Consider the following 16,771-nt stretch of genomic DNA (forward strand, 5'->3'; position numbering starts at 1 on the left):
ATGGGGCTTAATAGGTATTGATTTTATTTTAAGATGATGGACCATGTTACATCTGTCACTATCAGACAATTTGAATTTGGCCCTGTTGGTATAATCACAGCCACTTACAGTAATAAATCTATGGGCTTAGTTGTGTTCCTATAAAACTTTATTTATAAAGCAAGTTGTCTGCCACAAGCCTTCCCACTTTGCCAAACCCTGGTCTAGAGGAGTTTCTTCAATGTCACATATAAATTCTTTTAAGTTGCAGATCTCATCTCTGTCAAAGCCCAACAGCAATATACCATCCTCAGGTACAACAGTACTGATGGTGGAATCTCTCTTTAACTAAAGTATATGTTACTAGCACCTGAGAACTCATGTTACTACATTTTAAATTGATAACAGAACCATTTTTGTGTGTGTTTATATCAGTCCTATAATATAACGTGATTTCTAGAATTAACTTGTATGATATAAAGTATACTGAATGGAAGTCTACTTCAATGTGCTTTGTGTTTCATATAATTATTTTCCTAAATAATTTACATTCAGCTATTTCCACTTTTGCCACAGTAGAAGTCTCCTAGAAACGACTGGAGAGAAGAGTATTTGAAATGAACCACTAATGTTTGCTGTCAGATAAATAGTGATAAAAGATCAATGAAAAACTTTGTAATTCTAGATTAATACAAATAGAAAATAAAATAGAAATCTGGATGTTTGACCCTCACTGAATATACACTGTCCTACATAGTGACTGTTTATTTAGGTAATGCGACTGAAATTCTGTCCAGAATCATAAGGTTCGGTATATTAGTGTAGCATTTTGGTGAGTACAGATTACAACTTATTTATTAGCTTCTTGTGGTTTAAGTCTAGTGCTAGGGGTTTCATATGTCATTTAATCATTTTGACTGTTTTTTCAGAGATAAGTTGACCTGGGGAATTCTTAAAAATGGCAAACCCACTTTCACTAAGGAAGTGTGTGTGATTCACTATCAAACGCTGTGAATAGCTGAACTGGTAAGGTTTTCTGAAGCTAAAGGAGCTCTCTGTGATGGTTCTACATATGCACATGCACATATAATTTTTTATATAAATTTTGCATATATAATTTTATATATTTTTGGTTGTGAGCCTAGCCCTCATGGGCTGAGCCATCTCTGCGCCCAGCATCTATGATTTCTTAATGATGAGTATTTTTACCAAACAATGCTTAGACTATGAAGAACATAATGTCTTACCACAGCTCAGGTTGCTCTCAGCTTTCAGAGCCTGGGTGGAGATGCTCCAAAAGTCATTGTGCCAGTCTATGACATTCCCAGGCACACTACAGGTGAGGTTAGAGAGAGCTTTTGGATCCATAGTAAAATTCCAAAGTCGAAAGTTATAGATGCTGCCCTTTAGAGAGGCGATCTCATCTCTGTAGGAGCCCAAAAGAAATGTCCCATCCTTGGGTATGACAGTAGTGATGGTGGAATCACATGGCACTGTTTCATAGTTCTTCTTGTAATTTATACCAATGGAGCCCCAAGAATTGTTCCACACAAGGCAGAGCTGCTCAAAGCTTTCTGTGAAGATGTCCTCTTTTTCCTTCACAGGTAATGCATTGTTCAACAAACATCTTGAGCCAGAAATGGACAGAAAGTAGCCATTGTTGACCTTTTCAAGACTGAGCAACTGTGTAAGGGACTCATCTGAGTAGGAGAAAGCTGTCCAATCATCGTCTTCATTGCCAACTTTGGAAGCTTCAAAGCAGAGCGTGAAAGCTTTGAGCTCAGGAATGGAGATGCTTTTTGCAACTGATACCTGATAAGCATCTAATGTCTGGGGCAAAATGACCTTTTGATTCCTCAAGGACACAGCAACTAGGAGAAAGCATAAAGACATAACATAATTCTAGAACATGAGCCAAGATGCAATATGTCAAGTGTCTCTCAGAACTCTAACACTTTCTTCCAATTAACTTTTTATTTAATCTGTGAACCATTGTTTTTCTTTTTTCTACCTAGGCTCGAACACCTATCTTTTAAAAATGGTCTTACACCAAAAATAACAATAGGCAATCCCACCCAGGGACAACCATGTTGGTATTTTTTAAATTTCTCTACACAAATATTAAAAGTTAAGAAACAACATTACCAAATTAGAAAGGGGCTAATTTCAGAGTGATTTTATTTGTATATTATAGATCTTAAAAATATGATATTTCTTAAATACTTTCTGAACACAAACTAGCTTTACTTTTCACTAATATTTACCTTTTACTCTGTCAAATATTTCCAGGCAAATCTCATTCATTCAGAATTTCTGTAGTCCTCCCTTTTCCTTATACACTAAATTTTTGTTTGTCCTCTAGTAAATTTATTTTAAGGGAAGCATCACATATGTACAAAATAAAATAATTTCTAAATAGAGATGTTTACAACTTATCCTGAGGTGATATAGAATTACAGATTTTCATCATTAATTTTTTAAGCAGAGCTGATCATGTGACATACTTGGAAGGCAAAGGCAATCAGATCTCTGTGAGTTCAAGGTTGACCTGATCTACTTAGCAAGTTCTAGACCAGACACAGATAAAAAATAAGACCTCAGCTTAAAAAAAAGAAAAGAAAAAGAAAACAAATATGAAAATAAAATAAATTTTATACAGGCAGACAGTCTAGAATTCAGTTCTGAAGAAACCAGGATTTCCAAATCTAGTAGTTCTAGTTTGGTAATGAGGATTCTCAGAAACTATTAATAGATTCTCACCCTTCAATCCTGATCCTGACCATTCACATAAAAGAGCATAGTTCTGTCCTCCAGCCCTAGTGTTTACTGCAGCACATCTTAAGTGGAAGCAGAAGCCTGGCTCTGCCTGTGGTTTACATACCTCTGATGTAGCTGGCGTTGAAGCCTTTCTTCTGGATACTAAAGTCACTTGAAAAAGACACATGCATCTCATTCACGCTTGAGTTAAATGACAGGCCTTTGGCAGTTGCTCCACAGAATTTTGTCTGGCTCTCTCCATTATCAAGGGATAGTGAGTCATAGATGCAGTTGGGAGCTTCTTCAATGTCGAAGTCATTGAATGTTATCTGAATGATGTAGCCAGTAGGGGCTCGGAGGGTCCATGAGCAAGACTGGGTGTTAGGGTAGTCGTTAGGGTAACACGGAGAAGTAAAGGTACCAGAAGGGTTGGACAGGACAAGTCTGCACTTGCCACATCCCCACACTGTTGGTCATTAAAGAAAGAGAGACAGAAGGGCTGGGATCAGATTATGTATAATAAAGCAAGAATCCTACTTACTAGGGGAAATCAAACAGTAAATGTTTAAAAAAAAATACATGAAAATTAAGTGAAAATGAAAGCACCTTAAGAACATTCCAAGGACATTCCAAAAAGTAATGATAAATACAAAATCTTAGAGAGCAAAACTTGAGGTTCTGAGAACACAGGGAAGGACAGAGGAACTCTCTCATGCAAGACGCGCAAGGGCCCTGCAGGTATCCACACATGACAGAGGATTCCAAAGAATAAACAGGGATTAAGAGCCATCAGGAGATCTCGCAAAGGCTTACTGGGAATGCTAAGGATATCTGCTTCAGAGAGTCCATAAAACCATACAGGGAGAGCTCAATGTTATAAACCATGGATACACACACACACACACACACACACACACACACACACACACACACGTGTACATATACATACATACTCACTCTTGGGAAATGAATGTTGAAATATAAAGCAGGGGAAATAGCAGTAAAGAAAATTAGACAACTTACCTTTTAGCATTCTTTTCAAATTCAAATATCTGTTATCACTGTCTCCTTTGTTTATCATGATTGATGATTATACATTTATATGATCATCTCATTTATTCATACATTCAGCAAATATTTATTATCTATTACATAATAAAATTATTCTATACAGAATATGACAAGAAGCAAGACAATCCTTATATGAAATATTAACACTTTAGGCTTAGTCCTAAAGAAAACAATTAATATATTGAAAAGTGGTGTGATAGTTTTAATTGTCAGCTTGACACAATACAAAATCACCTAGGAACACAATCCTAGGGCAGAATTTTCTAGATGAGGATGATCTGTGGGTTTGTTTGGGACATTATCTTGCTATACTAGTTGAGATGGAAAGACCCATCCATTGTGGGTGGCTCCACTCCCTAAGACAGGAAATCCTGAACTATATGTAAGAGTAAAGAAGGAGAGCTGAGAACAATCATGTGTGCATTAGTCTACACCTCTCTGCTTCTTAACTCTGGACACAGTGGAACCAGTCGTCTAAAGCCCTTGCTACTGTGACTTCCCTGTAGTAATGGACTATAATCCAGAACTGTGAGCTAAAAGAAACCCATTCTCCCACAGGTTGCTTTGGTCAGGGTATTTGATCACAGCAACAGTAAACACACACATCAACAATGTCACTCAAATGGTGACAAAGGTGAAAAAAAAGAATAAAGCAAGGGAAAGATCTAAACTGTGGGAATGAAAGAGTATAGTTCTCCAAAGGTGATATTTAAACCGAAATCTTTCAGAAGTTACGGCACATGCCATAAGCACTCTAGAACATAAACAATTTGGTCAATGGACACAGCAGAAATAAGTCCCACTGTAAATGAATTTTTACTCTCAGTCATTGAACTATCAGTTTCATAAGCCAAAGACTATGTCTTCTTTGCACACCTGAATGCACCAGGAGAGCTCACATTCAATGTTAACTGAAAGAGTGTATTTGTGAGAGTTTTGTTGGATGAACAGGGGCATGTTACTAGCATTTTCATAAGAGAACATTAAGATCTTTTTGGTTATTCAGAACTATGGCCAGGATACCAGATCAGATGAGAAACAAGGTCTCCTGTGTTCCCATTTATCAGTGTCTCTTCAGTTCATATTCATGCTTTAAAAAAGTAGTTGTATAAATAATGATAACAATATTGTGTGTACAATGCTCTAAACAAATTACTAGAAAACCAACACATAAAGCATCAAATAATTATACTTCAATCGTGTTGTAAAACTACTTTAAACCCACTGTTACTGGGTGACATTTACTGGGTGGACTTGAATGACTGACTACGCAATACCTTTTCTTGAGAGTGGCAGCTATTACACACATCATTTAATCTTCTTTGATATAGTGATGCACTTAGCTTTCCCTGTTGTCATTTCCTGGGACCAGCTTGGGCCATGCCATTTGGTCAACTCTGCTCCCCATCTGGTAACCCTTTCTCTGTTCCTTCAAAGTCAATTACAACTTCAACAGAATCAAAGACAGAAAGAAGAATACAAACTATGATTGTCAAATGTCTATCAAATGTCTACCTTTTCTTATCTACCCCTAGAGCATCATGTTCCATGTCTGTCTTCATAGCTCTACCTAGGAAGGTTGTGTTACTTCTACCTGTGAGATTATTTGCAGTCTGTCTTCTCCCACCAGTCTGTAAACTCCACAAACAAAGGCTACTTACTGGCTATGTTAGCCAGAGTGTTGGAAACACTCCAGGGTGTTCCTGACACACAAGACGTCAGTGGTCACATTTGTAAAGACACAAAAGAATAGCTTAAATGAACAGAAGTGTGTCTAAAGAACAACTACACATGGTGTGCAAAACCAAGACAAATGAATCATAAGCCTGAAAAGTGGGTAATGAATACATGGGTTGTGGCACGTCTCTGCATAGAGTTTGGGGTTTTTTCTTGTAACTAATCCATTCATGGCCTGAGACTCTCAGACAAGTAGTTTCCTTTCTTTTCCTTAATCTTGGGGTCCAAAGAAAAAGAAGTCATCCTAGCCAGAGTTAAAACAAGACAAGAAAAAATGGAAGGTTTTAAACAAACAAACAGACAAACAAACAAACACCAACCCACGAATTTCATGCTATATGAGCATACAGATAGAAGTATCATTTATCTAAGGTGAAATACATTTCCCTATATCTAGACCCAGATCATGCACCACACTTCTTGTGTTCATTTACCAAATTATTCCCATTCCACTGTGTGCTGTGAGGCTTGAACTCAGGTCCACAGGCTTGCATAACAAGCACTTTTATGTACTGAACTGTCCTTGACCCAGATTTGTGCCTCAGTTTTCCCTCCTTTGCACCAGGGATGATAAAGAACTTATATCCATCCCTAGACTGTTGGGAAGATGACATGGGTTCATATTGGAGCATCCTGAGACTTGTACAAGACGTGCAGGGCTAATGTTTGAGTGTTGACTATCACTGCTTTTTACTACGACACAAAATCTGTGCATCAATAATTTACACGAGTTAAAATAGACCTTGGTAGACTCTTTATCCCTCAGGCAGGTGTTGGGAAATGAAACAAGTAATAAAGCAATAAAAGGAATTAAAATTATGTTAAAGCATTCTTTCAAATGACCCAACTACAGTGGCCAGACAGAATTTCCAGAGAGTGCTATTGTATAGCTATTGTCTTAATGAAGGGAATGCCACATCAGGAACAGTAGCAAAACATTCATTAAAGTCACAACCAACTTCTTTATAAACGGTTTTTGCTATATATTTTCTCATTCAACATCATAAAAATGGTGAGAGTTACCCCCACCTCCATTTTTAGCTAAAACAAATATCACTAGCACAGATTCTGTAACGTGCTTAAAGTTACAGCTCTAATATGCAGTGCAATTGAAATTCACCAATTATTCTGAATGTGAGCCTAGAGTCTTTCGTGAAAAAAAAAACACAATAGAAAGACACAGGCAATAGAAAGATACAGGGTAAAGTGGAACATGAAGATAGAAGTTATTAATGGGCAAGTTCCAATAAGTAGTGCCATTGCCTAAATTGAGTATGTTTTCAGAAGTTCACTTGAAATGTTAGAAAGTTGAATTTGAGTTTATTGACATGTATTTGACTATGAACTAATCAAATGTTAGTTGGCTTGTATAATATGAGTATTCCATTAAGACGTTAATTTGCCACAAGAAGCTGGCCCTTTTCTGAAGAGAAATGAAGGAGAAATGTATGGAGTGGGGGAAGAAGAGATTGGAAGAGCTGGAAACAGAAGGAAGAAGGAAACTGTAGTTGTAATTTAAAACTAAAATAATAAAGTAAAAGTAAAATAAGTAAAAAGAAAATTTTGGGGGGCTGGAGAAACAGCTTAATGGATAAAATGATTGCTGTGTGAATGTGGAGACCTAAGTTCAGATCCTCAGCATCCATATAAAATCTGGGTACAGTGGCATACATCTGTAACTCAAGTGCTAAGGGCCTAGAGACAGGCAGGTCATGGGGCCACACTGGCCAGTGGGTCTAGCTAAAATGGCAAGATTCAGGTTCCATGAAAGATGTTACAAACTGGAAACCTGATAGAGGAGAACACCCAACATTAGCTTCTGTCCTTAACATATGCACCAATGAGTGTGTACTCCTACATACATATGCATACTCAAGCATATATCACACATGCATAAACATATCACACACACACATGTACACACACGCACATACACATACATACATGCACCATCTACAACACATATATGAGAAATGTATTCTCTTATATAAAAGACTTCTTAAAAAGTTGGCCACCTGAAGTTGGCACTGAGTAAGGCTTCAGTAAAACCACGGTTACCATATCTCCTTAAAATCTACCCAAGTAAAAGTCCCTGACTCACTGCATTCTCAAAGACATATACAGTAAAGTGTTCTCAGACCTAGTTAATACCAGAAAACATTTTCAGGTAATGTAAATAATAACAAACCAAAGCCCAAACTTAGCTCTTGTGTGTTTATCTAAAGAAATGCCTAGCATTAACTTGTCTGTTCCTTATGAAGGCCCATTTTTTTTTTTTTTTAGTTAATCTTAAATAAACTCCAGGAAACTTGTATGTCAAAGCTTTACTCAAATAGCACCTGCATAGCCGTTACCTTTAAATTTTTAATTAAATTTATTCATATTATCTTGTATGTGAATGTTTTCCTACATGTGTTTATGTGAACCATGTATGTGTCTGGTGCTTGTGGAAGACAGATGAACATATTGGATCCCCAGGAACTTCAGTTACAGGTGGCTGTGAACAACTACATGGATGCTGAGAATAAACTACATGGATCCTTGGGTTCTGCAAGAACATCAACTGCTCTTAACCATCTCCCCAGTTCCAGTGAACATTATGCTAATGGTTTAGTTTTCTTTTTAATTTGAGAGATTTTTATTCTCTGAAGTCTAAAATGCATGTCTTTTACTTCTTTCCCAGATAGGAATGCCTGACACCCAACTGCTAAATAAATCATTTGTAGCTGATTTTTAAGACCTATTTTTCTATACTGTGCTAAATGGTCAACAAAACCCAAGTGTCAGATACAACAGTAACCCTGGCATTTGAGAGGAAGAGGCAGAAGAGTCAAAAGGTCTAGGCCAGCCTTGGGTATTTAGGAAGTTCCAGATCAACCAATGCTCCATGAGACCCTATTTCAAAAGCAACAAAAACATCATCATCAACAACAAAGCAAACAAAAGGAATATATTTAAATATTTTTATTTGAGTTTCTGGATAGCTGTAGTTAGCGACTTGTGAAGGTGGCTGGTAAAAACCACCCCAGAGAAAGATGTAAATTAAGTTGCCTGTTTCATTCATTTGATTTTTTGAAAGTTTAAAATATCTAGTAGCTCTGGTAGTTTCTAAAGATTAGCCCTAAAGTCAACAGCTGAGAATTCTGAGGCCAGTGTCATCATTAAAGTCAGGAGAGTCACATGTTTCTGCAGATCAAGGCAACAGCTGCCAGATAGAAGTAACATCAATGAAATGTAAATAACATTTCAGATGCTGACATGACCTGTGTGGCTGGTGACATTCAGAATGGACAACTTCATCAGATCATGTATTTAATTCATTTCTGACGACCATGCATATTTTCAGGACGGGAAGAAATCTGAAGGCTATCTGGCTGTGACATCTGTGATTGTGTTAATGTGACAGACTTGGCAAGGGACCCAGCTGATCTGCCCATTCTCCTTAAGCTCTTCTTTCAGAGAGAGTCTTTCCATATCAGGGAAGGTCTCTGGCACCCCAGGCTGACACTGGCCATTCTCATTTCCCACTGTAGCTTCCGGCAGCCATTCGAGAAGACCACTTCACTCCCACAGCCTTACGACACTGGTCCTCCCACTGGTTCCCTCCAAAGTTAACCAGATGACTGTTTAATTTCCTCTTGAGATTATTCAACCTCCAAATCTCTTTGCAAGCAGCATTCAGAGGAAGTTATCACAATGGTTTTGGCATGAGTTCAAAAGGAAATTATTTACTTGGATCGGTCCAGTTAGGTCTAGACCTAAAAGACAGGGAGCTGAAAGAGGATGTTGGGCAGCACTCAGTTTGGTAATGTTTTCAGTAACTCAATGTATGCCCATGCACCCCACCCGCAAACACATCTTGGTCTTCTCCTGAATCACCATGTCAAGAGAACATTCCATACTCAACTGCAAAAGATAATATTTCATTAACAAGTAAATGCTCTACTAGAGTCAGCTTGTTCTGGAGATGTACTGTAGGTTCCTTGAAAGAGGATTAGACTCTATATACATATGCACACCCATGTTTGTTTTCATGGGACACTCTTCTCCCTCAAGCAGTGGCTGAGCCTTTCCTATCTCTCATAAAGTAGATAGCTTGAAACAACATGAACTGCATGTTATATTACTTAATCTACTTCTTGGCAATAGGTATGTCTCTTTCCTCATTCATATTCATAGGCTACAAATGCACAACTCTGGATTAATCAAGCCAAGCCAAGGACTTTCTTACCATCTAATGAATATGCTCCTAATGTATTGCTGAAGAGAATGTGTTGAATCATGATGATTATTCAAACTGAGGCTTCCAGTTTGTATCTTACATGCTTTATAATATGGATGCCTCTGAGAGCATCCTTACCAGGCTGGTCAGGCTTCACTTCTACCATCTCCTCTTACTCTCTGAGCATTCCTTACTATGCTTCATCTTACTGGCCTTGTTATTCAGAGTTTGGTCCTCAGGCATTCAGAGATAGCATTATCTCTGGCATTAAGAGCCTAAACGGGGGCTGGAGAGATGGCTCAGTGGTTAAGAACACTGACTGCTCTTTCAGAGGTCCTGAGTTCAATTCCCAGCAACCACATGGTGGCTCACAACCGTCTGTAATGGAATCAGATGCACTCTTCTAGTGTGTTTCTGAAGAGAGTGACAGTGTACTCACATACATAAAATGAATAAATAAATCTTTAGCAGGGCAGTGGTGGTGCACGCCTTTAATCCCAGCACTTGGGAGCCAGAGGCAGGTGGATTTCTGAGTTCAAGGCCAGCCTGGTCTACAGAGTGAGTTCCAGGACAGCCAGGGCTACACAGAGAAACCTTGTCTCAAAAAAAAATCTAAAAAAAAAAAACCTGCCTAAACAAAACTTTCAGGTTAAGATTATCAAGCAATTTGAAGATGTGTTCCTTTAAATAATAACATAATCCATACTTCCTCTGAAAATAAAACAAAATAAATCTACAAAAAACTACATAAGGCATTGTAGAAGGGACAGTGGAAAGATATATTTATATGTATAAATACATTTATATATATACACACATATGCATGTAATAATAAAGTTAAATGAAGTCTATAAATTTGAAGGAAAGTGCAAACAGGTATATGGGAAGGTTTGGAGGGAGGAATAAGAAGGGGAAAAATGTCATGGTTACATTATCTCAAAAAACGTAAAAAAAAACCACCAAAACAACAGAAAACCCCTAAATCTGTGTGGTGCAAGTAAACAAAATGTTTCACAACAGACTAAAGAACAGCTCTTCTCATTAATGCGAGGAATATATGCAGTTAAGTCCACAAAGACATGTAGGACCGTGAAAGGATGATTTGGTCTCCAGTAGAGACTGGTTTTGAGATAGCCGGAAACCCAACAGGTGTTCATTGCCTGTGTAGGGTTGGCACATATCTTGCCATGCCCCCCGGATTCCAGACTCCTGACACAGGGTCTACATTTCCATTAACCTGCGCCTTGCAGTCACATTTGGCTAAGCAGCCCCTCCCAGAGAGGTTTGCATCACCATCCACACACAGGTAGAGGGTGTGACTACAGGCTTCAGCCTCGAGAGATTTCCACATTAATGAGTTACTTAAAGGCCAGAGGGCATAGCTAAATTAAGTGACCCTCCTCTTTTCCCCCTCCCTATTTAAGTCAGGCCCACTCTGGCTTAAACAGGGGTGCACATCTATCACACGTCATGAACAAAAAGCCTTGGAAAACCTTTGGACTTTCTCGTGTTATTGGGGCCTGCTGCCATGGAAAGCTACCCTGTGTTTCAGGCAAAGGGACCTGCAAAGACATATCTCATCAGACTCGAATAAATGACCTGCATCTCTAGCTTCAAATTCTAGAAAGAGAGATGCTAACTGATTGATCAGCTAAGTCAATGGCTTGTTTCCTTCCCTCCAGGGCAGGGTTCCACCCCTTGCATCACAGTTAGTGACATTCTCCAGGCACAAAGCTTCTCTTGAAAGTGTCTGTTTCCTCTGCAGCACTAATGACGATATTTGTACAGCTTGCCTCCAGGGGTGGACCCTGACCTGATGGGAACCAAATCACAGACTTCCTCAGTATGATTGTCTTTCTGAGAAAAGTGAGATAGAGGTACAGGATATTTGCTTTGTAAAAAAAAAAAAAAAAAAAAAAAAAAAGAAGCTGGTAAAGAAAGGGGTGGGGGTAGGAGTGAGAGAAGGGATGCAGGCGTGGATACAGAAAACACAGATGACAGCAGTGTGGATGTGTGAGGTGAACACACTTTAATTGCAGACATTCAATGCCATTGCTTCCAAATGTATCTGCAGCCAACATCCCAGCGAGCACTCCTCTCTATCGAGATCTTCCCTGTGTACTCATTCTCCCTAGATGAGCATATCTGAGCAAAGGCTTTCGTCGTGTTCAGATGCCAGCAACATGCATGTTCATCCTTGCTTGCAAATGTCTGCTGGATATCTTTCCTTGAATATCCCTCAGGCCCAACAATCTAAACACCATTCCACAATGGTCCACATCCTCTCTGATATTGTTCATAGCATGAAGGATATCGGATACAGGCTAAGACTCTGTATGCTTCTTCTTTCTTCCTTCTCCAAAGTTTCAAACACCTCAACATTTTTTCTATTTGTGTTTATTGAATCCACCCTTCATCTGATTTCCTTCCATTGCCATGCCCTTTAAGCTTCTTCTCTTTTCTCTGTGGGATCAAGCTAAGCATCCAGTTTCACAGTTATTCAATATACTTGCCTCCTCTGAGCCACCCTCAGTATCAGTACCAGAAAGGCCTATCAAAATTCAAGTATAAGTTTGAAGATACTATCACATCAAGCAATTTGAAGTGAACATCATACACAACACTTCTTTTCTGCCCTATTTATAGTTCCGTCACCTACATCCACTCATTCAATAAAGACTTCTGAAACTTCTGTGTGTCTGAACAGTCCCAGGTTCTAAAATTATAGTATCATATAAGACAGCAGGGTTTGAAGAGATGGTTTCGCAGTTAAGAGCGCTGACTGCTCTTCCACAGGTCCTCTGTTCTATTCCCAGCAACCACATTGGGGCTCATAACCACCTGTAATGGGATCTGATGCCCTCTCCTGGTGTGTCTGGAGACAGTGACAGTATATTCACACACATAAAATAATAAATGAATTTTTTAAAAAAAGAATGGTTTGTTTAAAAGAAAGATAGCATCCCTGACTGTATGATATATTTATATTATTAGAAAAGCAGGCAGATAGATAGATAGATAGATAGATAGATAGATAGATAGATAGATAGATAGATAGATAGATAGAAACCAAAAGTAATACTACGGTAGCAGAACAAGTAGCTGAGTACATTAGCCTATGTATAAATTTTGTAGCAATGATACCATGATCTGGGGGCTGGAGAGATGGCTCAGCAATTACGAGCACTTGCTGGTCTTTCAGAGGGCCTGGGTTCAATGCCCATATCCACACGGTGGCTTACAATGATCTGTAACTCCAGTTCCGGGGTGTCTGGCTACTGTAGGCCTTGCACACACATAGTACCCAGAGAACCTGCAGGCAAAAACCCAGTTTTTTGGGGTGGATCACAGGCACCAGACCATTTCACAAGCACTTTTAAGGCCCTAGAGTTGATCCCTAGCATTACAGAAAACAAAAGGCAAAGGATGACTGCAAGAGAGAAATAAAGGGAAGAATGAAAGGAGAGAAGGAGATAAAGGACGAAAGGAAGGAAATATGTCTAACCTAGAAGTAAAAACCTGAGGACAACAAGTAGTTTGGATGCAAAGCAGGCAAGAGAGAAACAGAAAAGCTCTGGTCAGGGTGGTTAGCAAGGACGACTGCCTGCAGTTAAGAAGGAAGCTGGGTCATTCAAGGATCAGGAGAGGTGAGTTCAGCTGAAATACTGTGGGCAAAGTAGGGAGACTCAGATGATAAACAACCAAAAATGAATGAGGTTAAAGTTTATGGGAGTTTTATAAACCTTGTCTCCCCAACAAGATCAGCAAAGCAAAGAAAATGGGTTTAATTATGGGAAAGTAAAAATTCCAGATTGTGTTTAGCAATGATTGTGTTTTAAATTTTCACCCATTTACACGAACACAAAGCTACCAGGGACAAAATGCCTTTGACAGTCATAGCTACCATATCCTGAAGACTTGACAGATGACAAGAAGTTCAAATGATGACCAGGCACTCTGACAGTCTGCTTAGGTGATAATGGTCTCTTCGGCAGGACACACTAGCATCACAAGGTCTCAAATCGCCAAACAAGCCTACACTAAGGGACAGTAGAATAACATTCAAGTGTTCATTAAAGGTTGGTCTTGATTACCTTTGGCGTGTTTTGTTACCCACAAAGACAAACTAGAGAAACAATAAGTGAGTCTCACTCGATGTGCACGTCGCCTGATTATCTCATAGGAAGAAAAGCTCTCGGTGCGGATTATCTAGGCAGCATTGCATGAGCAAACTGGCTTACATGAAAAGACATTGCCAAGTTAACACTGAAGAAGAGAGAATCCCAGCCTCAGGAGAATTAATTATGGCTCTTACACCCAGGAAGGTAATGATCTCATTCTTAGACCCAGGAACGTGATGATATCATTACTGGTTACATAGCATATCACTAACTTATGAGCACATAACTGGTCCACATTGGCAGTACACTTGGTCTGCAATGGGGTGCTCAAATATAACATTTTACTGTCCTTTTATGGTGGTTGCTATTCAACAGCACAATCTATTGATTACATTCATTTCTACCATCTTCCCATTCAGTTTTCTGGGAGCCTAATGTGATATGCAGTCTTCTTTAGATGTCTTCACATACAGTCAACAGAGCATGATCCGTGGAGAGGTATGGGAAAATAAACTCTAAGACTTGGTAACTGTTAGTACTTTCTGTTTGTTTCATGTAATGTGGTGTAGGTGACGAACCTGAAATTAACAGTTAGAAGCAAATTTGGGGTTTGCAAATTGACCATCCCAATAAGATGGGAGGGGCCTGGGTGAAGATGGCAGCTGGAAGGATGTTAGGCTTTCCACGGGAGCCTTTAATTTGGGGCCATAAAAAGAGCCACTCCAGTTTGTGCACATAAATGGAGTCAGTTTAAATAGTGAAAGTTTAGAGAAATGCAAACTGCAGGTACAACTGACATGCTTTCTGTCTCATTGGTGGACACCTCTTTATGCAAACTTCTTAGCAGTGAAGGAAAGCTGGTGTAAAATTCTATAATATATATTTCCTAAGCCAAATTCTTTCAATATGAACATTCTATACATGAGGAATTCTTATTTAAATATGCTATTCATCTTCCTTAATTCATCACTAAAATCAATGACTCAAGTATCTGAGCAAAGCTCATTGTGAAAGACAAAAAAGAAAAGAAAAAAAAAGACTATTTTTAAATTTCCAGAAATGTCTCAAATTGAACTTGTAAAAGTTTCTTCTGAGTTCAAGTAAAGCACAGGGCCTAGCTGATACAAAATATTTTCCATCACTGTGGAATAACCTAGCGTGGGGACAAATTCAGTCAGGAAGCTGAACCGGAAACCCTCCAGATTCTTTAAACTAAAATGACTCCCTTTCGAGGAACTCAGCCATGAAATACAATAACAGGGACAGTGACAGAGAAATAAAAATAAGAATCAACACCATCTCGTGAGTGACTCTGTTCTCTCTGATGAAGAAAGGCAGACAGTCACCTCCCTGAAAGCATCTGTGCTGATTGTGGGAGTTGGGCCATATTACCAGTACATCACAGAGGCTCAGGTCTTAGCTTTCCTGTTAACCCATCTTGTGACAGTAAGGAGCCACTGAAGCCTTGGTTTCCTCATGTCAAAAAAAAAAAGAACAGAAAAAAGAAAGAAAGAAAGAAAGAAAGAAAGAAAGAAGGAAAGAAAGGAAGGAAGAAAGAAAGAAAGAAAGGAAGAAAGAAAGTAAGTTAGTTCATTGGATTCTAAAACCATGGTATTAAGTTCAGTCTTCTTGCAACAGTATAACTTCAGCTGTTTCTCTGTAGGGAAGAAAATTCCAGAAGACCTATGAGGAAATCTGAGGTTTCCCTAAGGAAAAGCATCATGATGTGTAGTTTATAAGGTCAGGAGGCAAGAGGGTCTCTTTGAGGGTTCATGAGACCCAGCCTATTTATGTTCATCTATCTACTCTGAAGCCCTAAATTCAAGTCCCGAAGGGACAGCCAATGCAGGTTGAACACAAGCGAAGCTAATGTCCAGCAAACATCCTGGCTTCTGGGGTACATCGCTGTTGCTCAAGAAATTTTCCACGTCTTGCTAACAGTACTTATTGTGCTATTTTGAATATTGCTGGCTTGGAATTATAGAATGAGCTATGACAGATCCTGAAGATTTAAAGTGTGGTTCCGTGTGGAAAAAAAAATCAGCTCCTTTCTACTACACTCCTAAGGTAGTGTGCTAGTCATGTCCAGCAGTTTGCTTTACAAAGAAAATAGTTTATTACTTTCATGGGGTTCCCATGCCCATTAAGAAGCAGGCTGGATTTGGGTTTGCCATACCACTGCTGAAATGGTTATCTAATTGCAGGTTGGGGACTAAGGTGATGGAGGTGCTAACCTAGCCCCTGGCAAGTTATAGCTGTGGAGGCAACCCACTAAATTCGCCTGCAATTTGACTGCCTTTCCTGTTCTCCAGGGATTCTCTGGAGTAATCCCAGGTCTGCAGGAACACACACACACACACATACACACACACACACACACACACACACACACACACACACCACACAAAGTTCATAGAGGTCACAAAAGTTTATAATTATACATTCCCAGGAGGGTATAAAAATCAACTTGCTTGCTGTCCTCTCTAAGCCAGAGATATTTTTAAACTTCAGGAAAATGGTAGCGAGACAAGCTCTAGGTGAGTAAGGTCACACCTGCATGCAAACCAGAGAGAAGCCAAACCACCAAAAGTGGGTGGGCTGGGTGGGCTGCCGAGCAAACAGCCCAGTGTGTTTCCAATTGAGGCACAGGCCTAAAAACAGAAGAACGCCAGAGCCTTAGTCTGGGTGGAGGAAAACCTCACTGTTGTTGGGAGCAGGAGTGTAGGAGGGCTCAGCTGCAGCCATCTGTTTCCCTTCTCCTAGAGGAGATGAATTTACCATTTCAGCCAAATCTCCTTTATGCTCTGGATTACCATTGAGGTTTGTGGGGGAGTTTGCAGAAAGCAAAATATTAATAGATTCCTTTCATGGCCCCCTTGGAACA

The 16,771-nt window shown here is 39.2% G+C and overlaps 1 protein-coding gene across 6 annotated transcripts in view; it reads right to left on the minus strand.

Moving 5' to 3' along the window:
• Window positions 1-16,771, minus strand: part of Adgrg6 (adhesion G protein-coupled receptor G6) — a 135,235-nt gene that overhangs the window by 60,646 nt on the left and 57,818 nt on the right. For all 6 annotated transcript variants that reach the window (XM_028779242.1, XM_028779240.1, XM_028779245.1 and 3 more), the window contains exons 3-4: window positions 2,861-3,202; window positions 1,227-1,850 (exon numbers count right to left, since the gene is read on the minus strand). In XM_028779242.1, coding sequence (XP_028635075.1) covers window positions 1,227-1,850; window positions 2,861-3,202 — 966 coding nt within the window. The remainder of the gene's footprint in view (window positions 1-1,226; window positions 1,851-2,860; window positions 3,203-16,771) is intronic.

Source organism: Grammomys surdaster, unplaced genomic scaffold (assembly GCF_004785775.1).
Source record: "Grammomys surdaster isolate TR1022 unplaced genomic scaffold, NIH_TR_1.0 348, whole genome shotgun sequence".
Classification (NCBI taxonomy): Eukaryota; Metazoa; Chordata; class Mammalia; order Rodentia; family Muridae; genus Grammomys; species Grammomys surdaster.